At 36.1% G+C, this 23817-nt stretch overlaps 2 protein-coding genes across 2 annotated transcripts; both read left to right on the forward strand.

Moving 5' to 3' along the window:
• Positions 1-9222: 9222 nt before the first annotated feature.
• Positions 9223-13653, forward strand: LOC137732392 (glycosyl hydrolase 5 family protein-like). The gene is made up of 4 exons (XM_068471699.1): positions 9223-9669; positions 11666-11913; positions 12094-12614; positions 12956-13653. Exons 1-4 carry the CDS (start codon positions 9223-9225, stop codon positions 13438-13440), a joined length of 1701 nt encoding a protein of 566 aa, XP_068327800.1. The 3' UTR covers positions 13441-13653.
• A 3213-nt stretch (positions 13654-16866) lies between these two features.
• On the forward strand, positions 16867-22591 carry LOC137731426 (glycosyl hydrolase 5 family protein-like). The gene is made up of 4 exons (XM_068470534.1): positions 16867-17259; positions 20890-21137; positions 21312-21832; positions 22092-22591. The coding sequence occupies exons 1-4, from the start codon at positions 16867-16869 to the stop codon at positions 22589-22591; spliced, it is 1662 nt and encodes a 553-aa protein (XP_068326635.1).
• The last annotated feature ends 1226 nt before the right edge of the window (positions 22592-23817 follow it).

The raw sequence follows: 23817 nt of genomic DNA on the forward strand, positions 1-23817 counted from the left end.
GTCACAATAAATCTTGATTGGTTCTTGCTTTTAACTATCTTCATGTCACATATCAAATTTCTCAGCCATATACCATGTCTCATTGCTTCAAAACATCCTATATATTCTGACTCCATTGTAGAAACAGCCCTTGTGGTTTGCTTTCTGCTTCTCCATGACACTGCACCCCCAACCATTATAAAAATATATCCACTCATGGACATTCCATCATCAATGCAGCCTCCAAAATCAGCATCCCTATAACAGACAAATTCCAAGTTTTGAACTCGATGATAACTTAATACATAGTCATGTGTCTTTCTCAAATATCTTGGTACCTTTTTGCTTGCATTCCAGTGTGCAATACCAGGATTTGATTGAAACCTTCCTAGTACACTTAATGCAAAAGCTAAATCAGGTCTAGTACATACTTGTGCATACATAACACTGTCTACCAAAGATGCATACGGATTATCCTTCATAACTCAAATGTTATGTTCAGTTATAGGGCACTGTGAGAGGGAAAACTTATCCCCTTTACCAATAGGGACATCACCCGCACTGCAAGCTTCCATATTGAATCTCTTCAACACTTTATCAATCTAGTTCTTCTAGGATAGCCCCAAGGTTCCATTCTGCCCATTCCTCACAATCTCAATACCCAAAACATAATGAGCCTCTCCCAAATCTTTCATATCAAAACTATTACATAGCATTTTCTTGGTTTTAATCATTAACTACATATGAGAGCTTGCCAATAGTATATCATCTACATATAAAACCATGAAAATGAATTGAGATTTGTGTGCTTCATGTAGATACAATTATCAATTTTGTTTTCCACAAAGCCAAAGGACTGCACAACTTGATCAAAACATTTATACCACTACCTCAAAGCTTGTTTTAAACCATAGATAGACTTATTTAGCTTACACACTAGATGTTATTTCCCCCTTTCAACATATTCTGGGGGTTGTACCATGTAAATGTCCTCATCAAGACTACCATTAAGAAATGCAGTTTTGACATCCATTTGGTGAAGTTCTAAGTCAAAATGAGTTGTAAGTGCCATAATAACCCTGAAAGAGTCCTTTGTAGAAACTAGAGAAAATGTTTCTGTGTAATCCAAGCCTTCCTTCTGTGTAAACCCTTTGGCTACAAGCCGGGCCTTAAGCCTTTCAATCCTCCCATGAGCATCCCTCTTGGTTTTAAATACCCATTTGCACCCTATTGCCTTTTTAGTGTCTGAACCATCAACCAAAGTCCAAACATGATTACTTGCTATGGAAACAAGTTCTTCTGACATTGCAGCCTTCCACAAATCACTCTTGTAAGTCACTGGATCATCTTCATCACCAAGATCATACTCAACTTTTTGTAGATAACAAAAATAATCATTTGGTATAGCAGACTTCCTGGTTCTCATCGATTTCCTCAATAAGGGTGTTTGAGGCTGTGTAGATGATTCAGGTGCTTCAGTAGTTGATGCAGATGAGTGCATTGGATCATGTAAGACCAATGTATCTTGATTTCGAGATGTTGTAGTTGCTGCAATAGGTGTAGGGATACCAGTTGCAATTACAAATGAAGACATTAGTGTTGCACTAGATAAATACAAGGGAATTGTAACATTGTTAGGCATTGTAGAATCTTGAGACAAAGGGGAAAGGTCTTCATGCTCTTCAAACACATATGACTGTCTAAGATGTGCTTGTGATAAACCAAAGTCTTCAATAAATTTAGTATTGTGACTTTCAACTATTCTTGTATGTGCATTACGACAATAAAATCTAAACCCCTTGGATTTTTCTGCATAACCAACAAAATAGCTAGTTGTTTTCATTCGGGCTGGGTTCGGTTCGAAAAAGTTTGATTTTTTACCAAAACCGAAACCAAACTGAAATTTCAGTTCAGTTCGGTTCGGTTCAATTTTTTTAGGTTTTGGTTTTTTTCGGTTTTTTCCATGATTTTTTTTTAATTTGGAAAAAATCTGCAACGATTGAGCAGTGAAGATGCAAAAACTTCTACATCAAATGAATACGAACTGGGACGATCGGCCATGGATCTGACATTATTGGGTGTCGATGCGCATTTCTTGTTGTGGATCTGAGAGCTCTCGCAGAAAAAACGCACGCATGTGTTAAATCTTTGATTTTTCCATGAAAATAAACCCAATATAACTAAATAATAGCCAGGAGAGATTTTTACCTTGGGGGTTTATTTTTAGTCCCAAACCTCTCGTCAGCCATGGCAACACTTATGCATCTGCTGCCAAATTGGAAGATTATAATACGCAAAACCCCAACAAAATAATTAAAAGAAAAACCCATTTTAATTCAGAAAATCCCAATATAAATCATATTTGTTTTGATTCGAAAATTACATGTGAGAGATCGGAAACCCGGATTAGAATCTCCCAATTCGGAGGGGTTCCGATTCGAAAAGGGGGGGAGGGAAAATCATGGTTTGGAAGAAGGAATCCGTGAGGAGGATAGGAGAAGACTAGAGATAGTGATTTGGAGGAAGAAAGGAAGGGGAGAGAGAGAGTTTGAGAAAAGGTGAAAGTGAAATGGGAGTGTGAGTGATGGCTAGGGTTTGTAACTTAAGAAATTTTATAAAGCGTTAAATATTAGAAACCTATAAATAAATTACCGGTACAACTATAACAACACAAAACTTATAGTCAAGTTGGCTTGAAGCAACTACCTAACCTAGAGGTCAGGGGTTCAAACCCTAACACTAATATGTTTTTGATTATTTATATATGATTTTTTTTTTATTCGATTCGGTTTTGGCAGTTTCAGTTTGATTTTTTTCAACTTCAGTTCAGTGTGGTTTTCTGTTTTTTTTCGGTTTTCGGTTTTCGGTTTTTGGAACCCACCCCTAGTTTTCATATCGAATTTTCTCTCAGTGGGATTACATAACCTAGCCTCACATTTACAGCCCCATGTATGAAAGTGGTTAAAACTAGGTTTTCAACCTGTCCATAACTCAAAATGAGTGCTTGGAACTGCTTTAGTGGGAACTCGATTGAGTATATAGTTAGTTGTTTTAATTGCTTCTCCCTATAAGAACTCAAGTAGTTGTGACTACGATAACATACTCCTCACCATGTCTTTAAGTGTTCTATTTATTCTCTCTGCAACACCATTCTATGATGGAGTACCAAGAGTGGTGTATTGAGCAACAATACCTTCTTGTTCAAGATACAAGGCAAATGAACCTTTGTGTTGACCACTTTCAATGTATTTGCCAAAATATTCACCTCCTTTATCTGATCTCACTACTTTAACATGTTTATTCAGCTGTTTTTCAACTTCAAGTTTGAAAAATTTAAAGCAATTTAAAACTAACTTTTCTGAGATTAAAAACAGATAAGTGTACCGAGAAAAATCATCAATAAAGAAAACAAAATAGGAGTTTCCACATAATGTTCTTGTTGGAAATGGTCCACATACATCAAGGTGTATGATTTGTAGCAAATCATCACTTCTTTTGGCACTTGTTTTCTTAACTGAATTGGTTGTTTTCCCTTTGAAACAGTCAATGAAATTCTCAATGTCATTAAGTGCTAGCTGTGGCAATACGCCATCTCTCATTAGCCTTAGCATACGATCTTCAGAGATATGTCCGAGCCTTTTGTGCCAAAGTACTGAAGAATTATCATCAATATGCATTCTCTTTGAAGCAACATGCTCCACATTAAAGCATTCTTGAAAATAGGTGCACTGAATTTGCCACAATTCACCGTTAAGAAAAGCATAACCAAGTAAGTTATCATTACTGATTGTGGATGAAAAACCGAATTTGATCCTTGTCTCCAATATAAGAAAAACCACCTTTTACGAATTGAGTTGCTGAAAGTAGATTCCTTCTCATCGAAGGTACATATAATACATTATTTAAAACTAAAACATAACCAGAAGACAACTTTAACATGGATGTGCCAACAGATTCAACAACCACTTTACTACCATTTCCAACATAAATATTGTAGATGTTCCTATTTGTCTCCCTCAGGCTTTGAAATTTCTGCAAAGAGTTTGTAATATGAACAGAACATCCAGTGTCAAACCACCAAGAATTCGAAGGAATAAACAACATATTCGACTCAATAGTAATAAAAACATCAATAACTTTGTTACCTTTCCTTATGAGCCAATCTTTAAATGCAGGACAATCATTCCTTAAGTGTTCAATGGAATGACAATGATGGCATTTCTTGAAATGAAATTTATTAAGTTTGAGACCAGAATTGGAATGATCATCATTTTTTACAGAAACATTGGAAGTTTTGAATGGTTTCTTGGGAAAGATAGAACCTGGTTTCTGTGGAGTCTGTTTGGTCCCTTTGTAATTGTGGTTCTTGTAGTTTGAGACCATCTCCCCTTTACCCTTTACATGAAAGAGATTGACTGTTTTAGTTTTGATCTTCTTCAGCCTCTCTTCTTCTTGACAGCAAATTGCAATCAGTTCATTAATAGTCCAAGATTCCTTCTGAGTGTCGTAGCTAATTTTGATACAATGCCAAATGAACAAAAAATTGATCAGTAATGCCAATATCCATGGCATTAAGCTTGTTGGAGAGATTAACAAGCTTAAGTAAATGCTCCCTCACACTACCAACACCATCATGTCTAGTATTGATCAACTCAAATAGGTATGCACCAGTTTCAACTTTGTCTGATCTCTTGTATTTTTCTTCAGTCCTTGCCATGCAATCCTTTGCTAGATCACATACTGAAATCCCTCCTCTTATGTGATCTTCCATAGCATTTTGCAAAATGAGCAAGGACATTTGATTTTCCCTTTCCCATTTGGCAAAACTATCCCTTTGCAATACAGTACTATCATCTGTGAGTGCTGATGGCTGAGGCAGCTTAAAGGCAATATCAAACTCAAGCATTCCCAAATGCAATTCAACTTTTTGTTTCCAAGCTTTAAAATTTGTTCCATTCAGTTTCTCTATGTTGATCATGCTCAACATATTGAAATATGCATAATGTGTACATAATGACTTGTGAATTCATATTGAATGACATGAAGTCATGCTTAAATTTATAGAATCAATATCACCTTTGGGCAAGAAACTGCCTATAATCGAAATATATGAATCACAAATCTGTATAAACATTTACAAATTATAATAATCAATGTAAACTGAATGCCTTTGGGAAAAATTGTATACATGAACTATCATTTTTTATAACTGATCATACTTGTAGTGACTGCAGTAGACACCAACATGGTTTCATAGAACCTGATCTTAACTTTCAATATGCTGTACACTCTTGATATTAAGTGTTTGATATAACAGAACCATTATTCAGGAATGAAAATCACTTTGGTGACCCATTCTCACAAATTGAGACAATTCAAAGAAGATGTAATGCAACAAAGTTTCAGAAACTGTTGTGAAAGGAAAATTGGTGCGTAATCTTTCAGTTTATGAATCTAACTAAAACATATATTGTTTCCTTGTTCGAGTTCAATGCAAATGTTGGTGGCTCTGATACCACATGAAAACCTTATATGTATATATACATGTACATACATACTTATACACACACACACACACACACACACACACACACACTTATTAAAGCATATGAAAATCGAATACAACAATGCATATGAACTACGTACCGTAAGAAATGCATGCAGCATTGTTAGCCCTAGTTTCTGCATAATGCATTATGTCTATAGACAATGAATGCATGGAACTTACTTGAGGTTGAAGCCATGGGGATTGAGACGTGATCAAGACCTTCCCTTCTGTTGGAAACGTATTGGAACCCCTCACTATCGATAGGACTAGCATTTTCATTAAGAGAAACATGCAACTACCCAAGAAAGGTGGTCGAAACCCTAGTTATAAGGATGTAACTGCCCTTCCTATCATGGTTGTAGTTACTTTCAGTTTTCCAACTCCTTATAACCGTTCTCTACATCATTTTATACAAAACATATAATTTTCGCACCTTATATTATACATTGATCAACATGTATAAGTTTCATTACATTATCTCTCGTTATACTAATGTTATTTCATGTCTTTATTAGATGTTTTGATTCACTTCTCACATATAAGTTCTAACATGACTTACAACATGGATGATGGCAAAACATTCTTGAACAGATTCTCCAGGAATCACAGAAGGCAGTAAACCTATAACACATACAAATACAATCAGTAGCGGCACACGCCGTGCAAACAATGATTTGAATGTTGGTAATCAACTTCAGGAACGTAAGTATCTGATTCCAAAGAGCCCAACAGGGTCCTCCCCTCAGGCTCACGATGGAATTCTTTGTCCTTTATGTAGGCCTCGATTTCTGCAATGACCGAGTTCAGATTTGAATCTTGTCGTTCTTTTAGTGCCTTCAAGAGGTTGTCTGAGATGATATTCAGCATCTTCCGATTTTTCTCCTATTTCTTTTCTACAAAGATTATTTACTTCTGTAACAAATTACATATAGGAATGCTGTAAGCGCAAGAGCAGCGTATCTGTTGGCAGGGAAAGCATTTAAAAACCTCGCCAGCCATGCCCAACCTTTTTTCGGGCCTGCGCATTTTGGACCCTAGAAATTTCCGTCTGCAAAAACATTCCGAGTTAGATACTAAAGCAAATATAGCAGCAAAACGTGATCATAGTGACCCTAACTTAAAATACCAAGAAAACATTAAAAATCCAAGCAGTAAACCAGTGCCCCATACAGTTTCTTATAGGACTTTGCATACTGTTCCTTGGATGAGGGTTTTGTTCTGCTTCTGCCTGCTTTCAACATCTTTGTATATAGTAATGATGATTTAGCGTCCCTTGCTTGTTTAGTGTCCATCCAGTACTATTTTTTTACTAAAAATTTGTAACCAGTTTTATTTGCGTTATTAACTTTCCCGAATATTAATTGACAGGTTACTTCTGCTCTTGCACAAACTCGCCTGGAGTCTTCTAATCTGTTTGTTGGTATTGGCTTCACAGCAATGAGTGGGCGGGTTAGTCTTGTCTTAATTCAAAGAAATTCTTGGGTCACATAACATCATTTGAAGGAATGCAATATGCTTAAGCTTTGTTTCCACCTTTCTTTCGGGTTTAACAGGTTTGAGGTCGTTTAACCGGAAAAGCTTGCATCACATTGGAAGTACTCAAAATCCTTACGAGCAAACGATCTCAATTATCGGGGAAAACATTATCCGTCTTTGATGAAGATAACCTAAGGGGGTGTGCTATCTACACATCCCTTTTTACTTCTCCCACATCTCTGTCATTTGATCTTCTTCAATTCATCTGATCCGACGACTGAAAATTAAAAGAATATGTGAGAAGTAAAAAGAGGTGTGTGGATATCACACCCCTAACCTAATATATTCCATGCTTTGGATTTGGAGATGGTAACAAAGCATTGTCTTCTTGCATTCCAAGCAAGTAAGCATGGTGTAAAACAATAATACACTTGTACCACATTTCACTTTCGACCTTGCATACCATTTAAAAATCGGAGAATTTTTTTTGTTGAGTCGATAAATCACATGTATCGTCTGACTCTACACACAAAAAGCTAGCCCGCTCACTTCATGTATCATGTTACTTACCCGTGATCCCTATTCTTTGTGTTTAATGTCGTGAATACTCTCTCCACCAATAGAGTAGACCTCACTCACACGGTTGAAGAAATTCCAAGATAATTCATTCGAGAATTTGATAACTTGAAGGGAATGCCAAGCATTATGTGTGGAATGCCTTGCAAGTGTGTCAAAGACCAAAAAGTCCAAGCACCATTCGAAATATGTCATACCATAAGTTAAGTTAAAGGTTTTGGCCTTGTTACCTTTTCCTGTCGTTGCTTTTAGCTTTTGTTGCTAATTGCTCATACGTGACCACTTTCATTACTTGGCGTGTTTCCAAATCCAACATGGACGGAGCCGATAACACATCAAACGTGATCTCTCAATGCCCTATGCACAATAGGCAACACACAATATTCTTCATATCAACTACCTCCACTTTAGTTCATATAGTTTCGTATTCAGACAACTGATCTACATCATATTTACTTAATTATCAAAACAAAAATAAAATAAAGTAATGCAAGCTAATAAAATGAGAGTATGGAACTAGAGAATAATTGTGATGGTTGTCCCGTCACATATTCTTACTAATTGACGTCTTATAGTATATATGAACGCACTGTCATATTTTTACCAATTCAAGTCTTATAATATATGGGGACGGCGTTCTAATTATATGCTATAAACCTGAAGTAAAATGCTAATAATTAAATACATGTCATAACACAAATAAATTAAGATTTTTGAACAAACAATATTATCTACACTAAAGGGGCAGTGGAGTGGGATAAGCAAGCCTCACAATAGGCTAACAATAATATGGTTCGAAACACGCCATTGGCGAGAATTGAACCTAATATCTCTTACTTACAATCGAACCTAAGACCTCTAATAAATACATAATTATTTTTCACGTTACTTAGCATAATAAGGTGTTTATTAAGTATACAAAGCCTTGTAATAATTTATAGAAAATTGTAGCAATAGTCTCTGAATTTCAATCCAATTGGAGCAATAGTCTCTCAACTAAAAATTCACGATCATTGGTCCATTAACTCATAAAAAACGTGCAGATAAGACATTTTTGTCAACTCTGTTAGAATTTTGTCAAAATGAGTTATTTTGGATTGACCGTTACTACAATTAGGTTAAAATTGAGGGATCACTACTGCAATTAGGTTAGAGTTGAGGGACCATCTCTCCAATTGGGTTAAAGTTGAGAGATCATTGATATAATTTTTCTCATTTGGTTTTCATATTTGCCCCTTGATTCAACCTTACATGCAGGACACGTGACTCATTTTGATGGAAGTTCTAACAGAGTTCACGAAAAAGACCATAGTTGCACATTTTGATGAGCTAAGGGACTAATGGTTATAGATTTTTAGTTGAATGATCATTACTCTAATTGGGTTAAAGTTAAAGGATAATTCCTACAATTTCCTCAACAATTTATATCTTCATAATTAATTAAATGAGTAGTGCTATACTTACCATCTACATGTACCACCAATTGTACAATCTTTCTAATAAAGCTAGGGTCCACTAACGCACCTGAGTATCACGCTATTAGAGAGATAATGTAAATGATGATACAACTAGATAAAAGTAGCATTTTCGTATTTAAATTTGTTATACAAGTGTGGTGAGCCTTTGAATCACTAGTATATAAAATGAAGGTTGAGTTTCCATATACTCTCAACATTCCTCCCAACATGGCAAGGTCAATCATCTCATTTTTCTCCTTTATCTCGATCCTTTCCCTTCTCACACTCACGCCCGCAGTCTCAGCTCTCCCGCTCTCCACCTCCTCCCGATGGATCGTCGACGAGAGCGGGCAGCGCGTGAAGCTGGCCTGCGTGAATTGGGTGTCGCATCTCGACACCGTCGTAGCCGAAGGCCTCAGCAAGCAGCCGGTGGACGCAATCGCCAAGCGCATCACGTCGCTGGGATTCAACTGCGTCAGGCTCACGTGGCCGCTTTTCCTGGCCACCAATGAGACGCTGGCGGCTGTCACTGTTCGGCAGTCGTTTCAGAGCCTCGGACTGCTCGATTCTATTTCCGGTATCCAGTCCAACAATCCCGGCCTCGTCGATCTCCCCCTCTTGAAAGCTTACCAGGTACAAGTCTCTGATCTTCCCGGGATACAAACAGAGAAAAGGAAAAGAAACTATGCTGGTTATTTTATTTATTTATATCATTTGCTTAATTATTATATTCTGCATGGACCCCACAATCATCCTAGGAGAAATTAGGTTTTCTTTAAGTTAATTTTAAGAAAAATTAATAAAAATAACTTGAAAATTTTAATTTTTAATTAAAAGAATAAAAATAGTATCATGAATAATTTTTAAAAATAAAAATATCATTAACATTAAAAATAAATAGTGTCATAATCGTTAAGACTCTTTTAATATTATTGAGTAGTTTAACGTAAAAGCTAAGCTAAGGGTAACTTTCCAGTGGAAAGACCGACATCTGATCTACGTACCCGACTCATGATGGATGGAATATGTAAATTATTGTGCTTGGATTATCCATCTGATGTCGGTCTATACCCAGCTATTCAGAGATTTTTTTCGCGTAGCAAAAATACAGTTAAGTACATTAAATATAATAATATAATTAATTAAAATTTTAAAAAAAAAATTTCAACTACTTGTGTTATTATACTTGATGCATCAATTTATATTTTTGACACAATATAAAATTAGTGGTATGTATCAATTTTCAACTTCATGGTACAGTTACTGCTTTAGTTAATGACGGCAATATCAAGAATAGTTTTTTTTTAATTACTAAAATCAAATAAATTACACAGTAATTAGTATGATGTGACCCAAATTGTGCACCACCATTCTACCTGCCATTTAGCAACCCTTAGAACTTAAGTGGGCCAACTACACAACCCAAGCTCTTAATAATAAACTAGTATACGAGCGCACATAAAATGTGTGAGAAAATTTTTTATTTTTGTTTTTGAAATAGAATTAAAGATGAAGAGAGTGATAGAGAACGTGGGGGTGTGAAGTTTTTTTATTTTTTATTTTAAATTAGAGATATGTTAAGATTACATATTGGTGAGACTTTGAAAAAAAAAAAAAAGCAAAATTTGATTGTGTGAAATTACATTTCTACCCCATATTTCTTATTCATGTTATGTTTTAATTAGAGGGTTAAATTGGTAATTTCATAAAATTTTGGTTGACAATGAGTGTTTTATTAATTAGTAGCGATAGATATATTAATATTTTGTGGTACTAGTATTACTAATCTAGGTATAAGATATCATGATTTAGAATTGATTAATACAACCAAAGCATGATTTTATGTCCTTGTAGTTTTGGATAAGATACACTTTAGTCATATAGTTTTAGATATAGAGAAATATTTTAGTGTGCCAGAAATACGTTCTCATTTTTTATCAATTTTATTTGTACTGAGTTGTGTTTCCAGAATACTTAAAATCTCTCTCAGTTATGGGGATGTAGTACACGTAGAATTAGATGTTGTCAACGACTATGATTCTAGTGAGTTAATGTTTTATTTTATTTTATTAAATTATCAATTGGGATGAATGTATGGTATTTTTACACCTAGCAGGAGCAAATTTCCCTCACTATGTCTCACACCTGTTAATTTTGTCAAATAAATTGACGATTAAATTGTTGTCTTTAAATTGCAAGAATTAGTAAATTACAGAATTAAGTCTCAACTGCACAAAAGAGGAGTGCTTGGACCTATTCTTGATGGTGTGATTTCGAGTTTCGCTTCTATCGATCCTCTCTTCATAGATCATTTCACTACATAAAATGTAGTTTACCAAGTCAAATTGCAAGAATTAGTAAATTACAAAAACTTAAGTAGTGAAAATTGAAATTATAAAGTGGAGTTCTACCTAAACTACAAGCGACAAACTCATAAATACACATTGTTTAAGAGGGGTGTATAACCGTGCCGGCATGTCAATCTAAGTTTTTCTCAACTATGTGAAATACATTTAGGTTTTACATGATATGGTTTTAAATTTTTAAAATGACAATAATAGCTCCCTCATAATTTATATTTTCAAATATTCACAAAAGATAATGACTGATTTTATTATCATATATTTAGGCAGTGGTTTCTAGCCTTGGGAGCAACAATGTGATGGTTATACTGGACAATCACTTAAGCAAGCCTGGGTGGTGTTGCAGCAACACCGACGGCAATGGTTTCTTTGGCGACCAGTATTTCAACCCTGACCTTTGGATCACTGGCCTAACTCGAATGGCCACATTGTTCAAAGGCGTCAGCAATGTGGTCGGCATGAGCTTGAGGAATGAGCTGCGAGGCCCCAAACAGAATGTTAACGATTGGTACAAGTAAGTGCTTCATTTCATTTCAAGCTGAGAACGAATTCGTTTATCTCTATATATAAAGTGAGAGCAGCAAATTGTGAATCGTTGGGCTGGTACCGAACCAAAACCAGCCGTACAAACGACTGATCAATACGAACTAATACTAAAATTACCTTTAACTTTTATTAACTATCCGTTTTATAGGTACATGCAAAGAGGAGCTGAGGCAGTGCACTCGGCAAACGCAGACGTGCTAGTCATTCTCTCTGGCTTGAGTTTTGACACGGACTTATCTTTCCTAGCGAAACGGCCTGTGAACCTCACATTTGCGGGGAAAACAGTATTTGAAGTGCACTGGTATGGATTTTCAGACGGGCAGGCATGGCAGAGCGGCAATCCCAACCAAGTGTGCGGCCAAGTATACAATAACGTGAAGAGAAAGTCAGGATTTTTGCTTGAAGAAGGGTTCCCATTGTTTGTGAGTGAGTTTGGGGCGGACCAAAGGGGAACCAATGTAAATGACAACAGGTACTTAAACTGCTTCATGGCTGCTGCTGCTGAACTTGATGTGGATTTTGCTTTGTGGACTCTGGTTGGGAGTTATTACTTTAGGGAAGGGGTGGTGGGTACGGAAGAGTATTATGGAATCTTGAACTGGGATTGGAGTGATATCAGGAATTCAAGCCTGACTCAGAGACTTTCTGTCCTCCAATCGCCTTTGCAAGGTAATAGCGTGTTTCAATTTCCTCGTTTGATTTTGCTAATATCCTATGCACGCAAGTGGTTTCTAACGGTTGATGAGATGTCGACCTTGCATGCCCACATAGCTGACTGAGTGCAACACATAATCTTTGTTTTATTGAAGAGATCTGAATCATATACTTCATTTTTGGAGGGCTGACGCTAATTTGCTTGTGACAAATTAACATGGGTGTAGTGCCGCAGCCACATTGGCTAGACCCCTATAGCACATGAATTCAAATCTTTCTCCTTGGAGTTTAAATTAGTTTAAGATAGAATATCGATTGTGTCAGAAAGTTTTATTGTGTGTTTGTGTTGATTGCAGGGCCAGGCTTATCTCAATCCAGAATGCACAAGATCATATTTCATCCAGCCACAGGCCTTTGCCTCCTAAAAGTTGGATTCCTTGGCCCTTTGAAGTTAGGTCCATGCTCTCAGTCTGGAGCCTGGACCTATTCATCCAGGAAGGTCCTAACGCTGAAAGGAACGTATTTCTGCATACAAGCTGACGAACTGAATAAGCCGGCAGCAGTGGGGATACTTTGCACGACCACGAATTCGCAATGGGATATCATTTCGGATTCTAAGTTGCACCTTCAATCTAAGACCACGGACGGCACTGAAGTTTGCCTTGATGTAGACTCCAGCAATACAGTTGTCACAAGTTCCTGCAAATGCTTGAGCAGAGATAATTCTTGCGACCCAGCTAGCCAGTGGTTCAAACTTGTCGACAGCACGATAAATACGACACCTACAAGCCCCATTCTCGAGATCACCTCAGTCGTGCATATGATTGAGGCAACTAACTAAAGACTAAAGCTACTGAAGAACGGACTGGCAATCGTAGGAAATCATGCAGGCTCCTTAATAAATCAAATGACGCACATATATATATTTGTAAGGAAGTAACTAGCTGTTTGGTCATGTCATATTTAGAAACTAATTACGTGATAGGGTTCGTCAAGTAATTAAGGTTGCTCTGTAAAATTACGAAATTCATTAGTTGACGTAAAAATGATGATTGGAAAGTAATGTAATTCTAAAGTCAGAGTTCGCTTTCACTACAAGAACTTACCATTTGTCCGACTAAACTTTGTCCAACGAATAGTCGGGTAAAGTTAATTTGCCCGACAAAAATAAAAATTTGGCCGGGCAAAATTGGTTATTGCTTTGATTTTTTTTCAAAGACTTTAGGCGATGAATAATTTAGACTAGTGAAATGATCACGGCAAGGGACAAATCCGCAAGCATTATGCCAAATTTGCCCGATGAATGAACAAATACGTCGTTGGGCAATCCCCATTTCATTAAGTTAATGAAAAATTAAATTAAGAACTCAAAAAAAAAAAAAAAAAAAAAGTATTCTTTATGATTTAGGGCTTGCAGTTGGTCGGGCCAAATGTAATATTTCATTGGGCAAAATTGAATGATTTTTTGCGTATTCAATTCCTTTGATGATTTTCGCAGTCTAAGAAATTAATTTAACAATCTGAACCGTTAATGTAGTTGGTATATATTCCGATATCTCTTATGCCAAAAAATCACCAAAAACAAACTTTCGGATATTAGGTGACGGGACGAAATCCTTGAACGGTTTCAAACGAAAAAATAATGATTTAACGATCATTTTAGCCCTGATTTTGATGATTTTTTACTACACTCCTCGATCCTACAACCATACAATGAAGGAACCCAATCAAATTTAAAATATTTACACTACTGGATACCACAAAATTTTATGTTCTACTAAATAGAAGTATAGAATAAACTCTAAGTGTTTGTTGAATATACTATTTTGACTAGATACGTATTCTACAAAACCAGTGTCAACGATCCAACCGTCAAACTGGTTTATATATACTTCGAGATCTCATATGGAAAAAATATCAAAATAAACGTTTTTGAAATTAGGAAATTGGAAGAAATCCTTCGACGGTAAGAAACAAAAAAAAATCAAATTTTAACCGTCATTTTAGCTTCGATTTTGATGATTTTTTACAATTCCACTCCTCGACCCTAGAAGAATACAATGAACAAACCTGATCATCAATTTAAAATATTTATACTAGTGGTTACTACAAAATCTTACGTTCTACTTAATAGAACCATATAATAAACTCTAAGTGTTTGTTGAATCTATATTGTTTGGATGGTATACAAAGTATACAAAACTAATTTTCACGATCCAACAGTCTAACTAGTTTGAATATAATACGAAATTGCATACATAAAAAATCACCAAAAAAAACTTTTAGGGATTAGGTAATGAGACGAATTCCTCGACGGTTAAAAACGTATCATCACGATTTAACGGTTATTTTAGTTATGATTTTGATAATTTTTTTACAATTACAATCCTTTAATCTAGATTAATACAATAAACTAACTCAATCATCAATTTAAAATATTTACACTAGTGGTTACTACAAAATCTTACGTTCTACTTAATAGACCATAGAATAAACTCCAAGAGTTTGTTGACTAGTGTTTAATTTAAATATTAGAATTAATTTAAATATTTTGTAAACTAGTGTTTCTTTATTGTGATTATTTTTACACAAATGTCACCCCGGTAGATCACCAGCGGTCGCTGCTTACTTTGCCTCCGGTTCGAGTCAGAATGACCATTCGGCAAAGGTGACAGATATTCCACCGGCGGAGACCAGCAGTACCCAGGTGGCCACCTAGTCGGTGTTTGGGTCCCTTACATCAGCTTTCCGGGTTTGGGAGCCCTGATATGCCTGGTGAATGCACAGCTAGAAAGAGCACGGCACTGTGCTAACCTTAGCCCCCGCTGGTGACGCGGTGGAGGCTGATGCAGATTAATTAGGTGACAATGCGCCCAGCAAGAGATGGAGAACTCGTAGCCGGATTTGGGAAGAAGGTGAAAGTGCGGGGGATTTGTAGAGGCTTGTCTTCGAACTAGATCACTCACATATATAAGGCAAGTCAAGATCCTGATCGTTTACAAACCACAACATAGGCGAGCGGACGTCAAAGTTAATAGCCCGTTGACTTACATGGAAGCCATCATCCGCACCAAATGATCTATGCTCACCCTTACATGGAGGAAGCTCGTCCCCGAGGTGCATGAGGTGAGGACGAAAGAGATATTTTCAAGTGTGCTTTTTATTTAAATTTATTATTTTTAAGATGGCGCATATATACAGTGGCAGTCTCTGGAATTCGCCTCCCTAATTCTTCGAGCGACCTTCAACTACCACCCCATGAGTAGTTAGTTTAAGATATTTTACATATATACATTTGTACGGATATTTATGTTCTAATATTAAATAATTATTTTAGTATTGTGCTTTCTTTTGAGTTTATATAATAAAAATGAGTTAATTTATATAAATTACAAATTAAAAAGAATTAATAAGTTTGGCCGACGAATATTTTGGTCGAGCATGAATTATGTATGTTTTATTTATTTTTCTTTAATTTCTTGTCTAATGGCTATTTGTCTAGCAATATATATATATATATATATATATATTTTTTTTTTTTCCTGAAAACTCAATGAAATATTGTTGTCAGGCAAGCTAGATTCGTTGGGCTAAGTTTGTCAACGCACTTCGCTCAATGAAATTTTTTCGTCGGCAAACAATATTTTCTAGACAGATTTCTACAATTCATCAGACAAAAGTTTCAGCTACAACCTTTGCCCGATAAAATAATATTTGCTAGACAGATTTCTACAATTCATCAGACAAAAGTTTCAACTACAACATTTTCCCGATAAAATTATTTCAGACAAAACTTTTGGTGACGAAATCATTTTATCTGGAAATGCTATTCTTTTGTAATGTTTCCATATTAAAAAAATCATGTTTGCTAGGGAAGGTAATAATGATGATTGCAATTTGTATCGTCAATTTTACGACACGAGATGTTTAATTCAAGTACAGATAATATTTGCATCCACCCTATGTGTGGTTGCACATATCCACCCTGTGTGGATAAGTAAGATATTTCCATACAAATTTTCATAATTACAATTATTTAATTTCTTAATCATCATTTAACAACTTGGTTTGTACAATAATAAATAATAATACATTATTGACAAGAGGTGAATATAAACATTAATGTTGGGCGCATTCATAACCTTGTAATAATTTATAGGATCCATCATAAATTTATTTATTTTGGAGTGCATGGAATGTGGTGGCCTATCAATCAACAGTATGTAAGAGTGAGATCTCCCGTAACTTCTCAACCATCTTCCCGACCATGGCAAGGCCGATCATCTCACTCTTCTCCTTTCTCTTTATCCTTTCTCTCAACACAGTCTCAGCCCTCCCACTCTACACCTACTCGCGGTGGATCGCCGACGAGAATGGGACGCGAGTGAAGCTGGCCTGCGTGAACTGGCCGTCGCATCTGGACACCTCTTTCGCCGAAGGTCTCAGTAAGCAGCCGGTGGACGCAATCGCCAAGCTCATCACATCAATGGGATTCAACTGCGTCAGGCTGACGTGGCCGCTTTTCTTGACCACCAATTGGATGCTTGCAGCTGTCACTGTTCGCCAGTCGTTTCAGAGCCTCGGACTGGACGATTACATTTCCGGTATCCAGGACAACAACCCTGGCCTCGTCAATCTCTCCCTTATAAGAGCTCTGCAGGTACGAGTCTAATTTTCACAGGAAACAAACAGCAAAAAAAATACATTATGTTTGGATAAAGTACAAAAAACTACCTCAATTATTGGGGTCATGACAGTTTCATACCTTATCTTTTAAAATTAACAATGTCATACCGCATCTTACGAATTTGTGACAATGTCATACCTCCGTCAATTTTTTTTGTTAGTTTTTCTGTTAAATGCTGATGTGGCAAAAGATGGGGACCACTTTCTATTAAAAAATTAATAAAATATTATTAAAAACTAAAAAAAATATTTAATATTTTTTAAATATTAAAATAATAAATAAAAGTAAAATTAAAAAAAAAAGGATAAAGTACAAAAAACTACCTCAACTATTTGGGTCACGACAGTTTCATACCTCATCTTTTAAAATTGATAATGTCATACCGCATCTTACGAATTTGTGACAATGTCATACCTCCATCAATTTTTCTGTTAGTTTTTCTGTTAAGTGCTGACGTGGCTTGATTCGGGACCTACTTTCTATTAAAAAATTATTAAAAACTAAAAAACAATTATTTAATCTTTTTTAAATATTAAAATAATAATAAAAATAAAACCCCTCATTTCGTCCCTCCCCTCCTCCCTCCTCCCTCCTCCCTCCTCTCTCCTCTCCCCTCCCCATCTTCATCTTCTTCCCCCACCTGCAAATCCCAACAAAAAAAAAAAATCCAATTTGTCTTCCCCCCTCACCCACACTCAATTTCCCCACACCCACACCCACACACCCACACCCACACCCACCCACACTCTTCTCCCTCCTGCAACCCAGAAAAAAAAAAAAAAAACCCCAGATCCCGTCGGCGGGAAGATGGGTGAGCAGAGAAGGTGGATGATGGGTGCGGAAGAGGATGTGGAGAATGGATGAAAGTGGTGGATTTTGGGGTTTGATGGGTTTTCAAAAAAAAAAAAAAAAAAAATTTCCCTTCTTTTTTTCCTCTTCTTCTTCTTCTTCTTCTTCTTCTTCTTCTTCTTCTTCTTCTTCTTCTTCTTCTTCTTCTTCTTCTTCTTCTTCTTCTTCTTCCGCAGGGGAGTTGATGGTTTTAAAAAAAAAAATAATAATAATATTTCCTTCCTCCTTTTTTTCCTCTTCTTCTTCTTCTTCTTCTTCCTCCTTCTCCTTCTCCTTCTCCTTCTTCTTCTTCTTCTTCCAGGGGGTGTTGACGGGTTTTCAAATTTTTTTTTATTTTTTCTTCCTCTCCTCCTTTTCTTCCTCTTCTTCTTCTTCCTCCTTCTCCTTCTCCCTTCTTCTTCTTCTGCGCCGACAGGGGGGAATTTTTTTTTTTTTTTTTCCTTCCTCCTTTTTTTCCTCTTCTTCTTCTTCCTCCTCCTCCTCCTCCTTCTCCTTCTTGTTCTTCCGCAAGGGGTTGTTGGGTTTTCAAAATTTTTTTATTTTTTTGGGTTTGCAGGTGGGGGGAAGAAAATGAAGATGGGGAGAAGAGAGAGGAGGGGGAGGGGGAGGGGAGGGACGAACTGATGTTTTTTTTTTTTTTTCCTCTGCTTTTTATTATTATTTTAATATTTAAAAAATTGTTTTTTAGTTTTTAATAATTTTTTAATAGAAAGTATGTCCCTAATCAAGCCACGTCAGTACTTAACAGAAAAACTAACAGAAAATTTGACGGAGGTATGACATTGTCACAAATTCGTAAGATGAGGTATGACATTGTCAATTTCAAAAGATGAGGTATGAAACTGTCATGACCCCAATAGTTGAGGTAGTTTTTTGTACTTTACCCTTTTTTTTTTTAAGTTTACTTTTATTTATTATTTTAATATTTAAAAATTATTAAATTTTTTTTTAGTTTTTAATAATATTTTATTAATTTTTTAATAGAAAGTGGTCCCCGTCTCTTGCCACGTCAGCATTTAACAGAAAAACTAACAGAAAAATTGACGGAGGTATGGCATTGTCACAAATTCGTAAGATGTAGTATGACATTGTCAATTTTAAAAGATGAGGTATGAAACTGTCATGACCCCAATAGTTGAGGTAGTTTTTTGTACTTTACCCTATTTATTTCGGGTTTTAACTTAACTCAATCCTTCAAGCAAGATTAAGGTAAAACCGAATTTTGACTACCATGCATGCCATCGAGGATAAGCTGGCATTAATACAAATAAACGTTTTTATTCTGCATTCCCTATTTGTCCCTAAAGTTAAAAATGGTTAGAAACACAATAGAAACAAATGAATATAAAATTTTCTACTAGAAAAGTAAGTTATAAAGTTTATCTTGTTACGAAAATAATATACACATAAGGTAAGCTCTAACATACGGAAAAAACTCTGGATTATCTATTCCTATTTCAGGTGGCACTACTTGAAACTTGTCCCTAAGCCACGTGAACTTTAAAGCCCCCTCCTTGACTGCAATGAATTTACCCATATGAATATGGATATTAATTTTTTCATAAAATAAAATGAATTTAAATGCAACGAAGTCACAGCTTCCATAGGTTTTTCTAATAATGATTTTTATGAATTTTTAACCATCAGGGTTCGGCTGCAGAACATTGTGCATTTTTATTTTTATTAACATATTCACATAGTCAATTCTCATGATGAAAATAGTAGAGTGGGATTGACTTTACAGTTTACAAAATAAAAATAAAAAATTCTTCGGCCATCACTTTATGGAAAATTTTAAAGGAAAATTAACGAAAAGTCCTCAAAAACTTTAGTTTTAATGAAAATGACAAAATAAAAGTGTAAGTAAATAGTAACAGGAGTGACTTTTCAAGGTAAAAATGTCATTTTCGTTAAAAGAGAACAGTACCGAAAGTGTTTCATTAAGTTTCCCTAATTTTAATGGACCAAAAAAAAATAGTTCCCTTTTGAAACAATTGGATATGTATGTACTACAACTACACAAATTCAAAATCAATTTTGGAGAAAAAAAACACATAATTATGAAGAAACATTGTATTCTTTCCATTATTACTTAAAGGGTAAACTTGTCATAGAAAATAATAAGGGAATTGTTATTAGCACTTCAAAAATCTCATTTGACACTCCAAATTTTCTATAATTAGAAAGAAAAATACACTTATGATGAGGAATTTAAAGTGCTAATAACAGCTTCCAATAATAAATGCAAATGTCTAAATTGAAACCGCAAGGCACATTCATTTACTTAAAAGATTGTTGTGTTGATTGGGCTAAAATCTAAATTCCCTACAAAATTAGTAAATTATTGTGCACCATCAACCATTAACACTGCAACTTGGTATTACTAATCCACTTATTGTAACATTGATGAACGATATGTTATTAGAAATCAATATTATACATACATACATACATACATACATACATACATACATACATACATACATACATACATACATACATATATATATATATATATATATATATATATATATATATTTGAGCATGAGTGTAAATTTAAAATTTTCTTGATCATACGAAATAAAGTTCAGTTTATATACATGACATAGTTTTAAATTTTTGAGTAGCTGATTTAAGAATCGTATAAATTACCTACAAAACAGAGTGAAGAGAGTCTGCATTTTCCAATTTTATTTTTATAAGTTTATTATTTTAAGCATCGTTAATAACTGATTATTATGTTCATATGTGTAGGCAGTGGTTTCTACCCTTGGGGACAACAATGTGATGGTTATACTGGACAATCACTTAAGCAAGCCTGGATGGTGTTGCAGCGAAACTGACGGCAATGGTTTCTTTGGCGACGAGTATTTCGACCCTGATTATTGGATCGTTGGCCTAACTAGAATGGCCACGTTGTTCCGTGGCGTGCGCAATGTGGTGGGCATGAGCTTGAGGAATGAGCTGCGAGGTCCCAGACAGAATGTTGAGAATTGGTACATGTAAGTGCGGCATTTCATTTCTAGCAAACTCACGTGTTATAACATAAGTGAATTTGTTATCTCAAGTGGCGATATCCAAGTACATCACAATGATTTCTCTGTTCTATGCATATACCATTGACTAAACGAATTAATGGAAATTAACTATAATCCTGTGAACTATGCATGCTATAGGTACATGCAGAGGGGAGCTGAGGAAGTGCACAAGGCAAACCCACATGTGCTTGTCATTCTCTCTGGCCTGAATTTTGACACAGACTTGTCTTTCCTTGCGGATCGACCAGTGAACCTCACATTTTATGGCAAAACGGTATATGAGATGCACTGGTATGGATTTACAGATGGGCATGCGTGGGAGATCGGCAACCTTAACCAAGTGTGCGGCCAAGTGTACAATAACGTGAAGGGAAGGTCAGGTTTTTTGCTTGACAGAGGACTTCCATTGTTTGTGAGCGAGTTTGGTGTGGACCTGAGGGGCACCAATGTAAATGACAACAGGTACTTAAACTGCTTCATGGCTGCTGCTTTTGAACTTGATGTGGATTTTGCTCTGTGGAGCCTGGCTGGGAGCTATTATATCAGGGAAGGGGTGAAGGATGTGGAAGAGTATTTTGGAATGTTGAACTCGGATTGGAGTAGTTTCAGGAACCCAAGCCTAACTGAAAGAATATCTATCCTCCAAACCTCTATCAAAGGTATAGTGTGTTCGATTTCATGGTTCGATTTTTCAAGGTCAGCCGCCCAGACATGAATATGCTGGTGATGTTTTACTCAAAAATCCCCATTCACGCACTCATTGGCGACTGACACAAGCTATACGTTATTTTAAACTAAAATAAATTGTAGGGATGGAAATTCGAACTCGGGTTCATAGGGGAACCACATCCACTCTAGCCACACCCATGTCTGTTCAAATTTGCAGACTTAAGATTAATGTATTTGTGCTGTTTGCAGGGTCAGGTTTATCTATACCCACGTTGCATAAAATCATATTCCATCCAGCCACAGGCCAGTGCCTCCTAAATTCTGGAACCGTTGGCCCTCTGTCGTTAGGTCCATGCTCTGATACTCAAGGCTGGATCTATTCATCCACGAAGGTCCTAATGCTGAGAGGAATTATTTTGTGCATACAAGCTGATCAACTAAATAAGCCGGCAGTATTGGGATCGTGCACAGAACCGAATTTGCAATGGGATACCGTTTCGGATTCCCAGATGCACCTCCAATCTAAGACCACGGATGGTACTGAAGTTTGCCTGGATGTAGGCGACCAGAGTATCATTGTCACAAATGCCTGTAAATGCTTAAGCGGAGATAGTTCGTGCGACCCCTCAAGCCAGTGGTTCAAAATCGTGGACAGCTTGATGAATTCGAGCCCATCTAAGGAGTCGGGTAAGCGCAGGAAAGAAAACATTAGGCAACTAATGACTGAAGCTACCGAAGGAGGGTCTTGAAGCTACCCTGACGCAAATGTACCTTTGTAAAATAAATATTTGGTCAGGGCAGTTTAAGAAATTAATTCCAAGCTAGGGTTTGATCATGTAAGGCTGCTTTGTAACATTATGCATGCAATTCCTTAGTTGATGTAAAATTGGTGATTGAAAAATAAGGGGTGTGATATCCACACACACTATTTTACTTCTCACACACCTTTTTAATTTTCACCGTTGGATCGGATGAATTGAAAAAGATCAACGGACAAAAATTATCAAGGGTGTGTAAGAAGTAAAATGGGGTGTGTGAATAGCACACCCCAAAAATAATCCAAGGTTCGCTTTGCATATTAAAGATCATTTTTGTTAGAAGCCTAAATTGGTTGCCTAAAGAGTAGAATATTCCAACTGTAATTCATGTCTCTGAGTACGAGCAGTAATTAAGAATGAAAATCCTAATTAGCATGCTTTATTTTGTCTTCACATTTTTCGAATAATCGTGCTCTGCTACATAAGAAGTGTAGAATCAGAATTACATAACCAGTATAATTTGTATCCACATATCGTTATCTCCTCGTTATCTATCTATTATGCTCAAATAAAGTGGATCCAATTTTGAGAGATCCTGATTTTTGTGAGTATGACTGGTCAGGTGAGTCCAACCCCAAATCCAATAACTGCCAGTCTATCACATTATTCTAATTTCTAAATTCAGTGCTGCTAGGACAACAAATAAACCTTGTACTGCATGTGGTTTTACCATATCAAGTTCACAGTTGCCCCATAAAGCATGTGCTTCGGCATGGGTTGTCTAGCACAAAATATTTAGTAGGTCTTTAAAAATATTTAGTTCACCGGTGCTCATTAGTTTTGGAATTGGTAAAATATGGTACAAACAGTGCTCTCTCAAGTTCCTGAGCAAGAAAAGCTTCTCGGTTGGTGACTTGCAAAATCTAAGTCACTGAGTAATCACTAAGCTTCCAAGTACCTAATTGCAGAAGCTTATAATGGGAGTCTCCCAAGTTTCCAAGTGAGCAGGGTTGCCAAAGTTGCTGTCATAATCTTCCTGTGTTGCTGAAGGATAATTCTTAAAGCTACAAGCTTTTTGTTGACGCTTGTGGTTGAATCTTTTTCATTTGCATATATACCTTGAGTGACCCAAAATATGGGAGAAACCATATAAATAGATTTTGTCTTGCATAGCCTTGAGCCCCAATGCATCAGGCTTTATTGAGTTTAGTAATTGG

This window comes from Pyrus communis, chromosome 4 (genome assembly GCF_963583255.1).
Source record: "Pyrus communis chromosome 4, drPyrComm1.1, whole genome shotgun sequence".
Classification (NCBI taxonomy): Eukaryota; Viridiplantae; Streptophyta; class Magnoliopsida; order Rosales; family Rosaceae; genus Pyrus; species Pyrus communis.

Coding starts and splice junctions, on each gene's coding strand:
- LOC137732392 (XM_068471699.1), top strand. CDS start 9,223: ATGAAGGTTGAGTTTCCATATACTCTCAACATTCCTCCCAACATGGCA. Junction 11,914..12,093: donor AATGTTAACGATTGGTACAA/GTAAGTGCTTCA, acceptor TCCGTTTTATAG/GTACATGCAAAGAGGAGCTG. Junction 12,615..12,955: donor CCTCCAATCGCCTTTGCAAG/GTAATAGCGTGT, acceptor TGTTGATTGCAG/GGCCAGGCTTATCTCAATCC.
- LOC137731426 (XM_068470534.1), top strand. CDS start 16,867: ATGGCAAGGCCGATCATCTCACTCTTCTCCTTTCTCTTTATCCTTTCT. Junction 17,260..20,889: donor CCCTTATAAGAGCTCTGCAG/GTACGAGTCTAA, acceptor TCATATGTGTAG/GCAGTGGTTTCTACCCTTGG. Junction 21,833..22,091: donor CCTCCAAACCTCTATCAAAG/GTATAGTGTGTT, acceptor TGCTGTTTGCAG/GGTCAGGTTTATCTATACCC.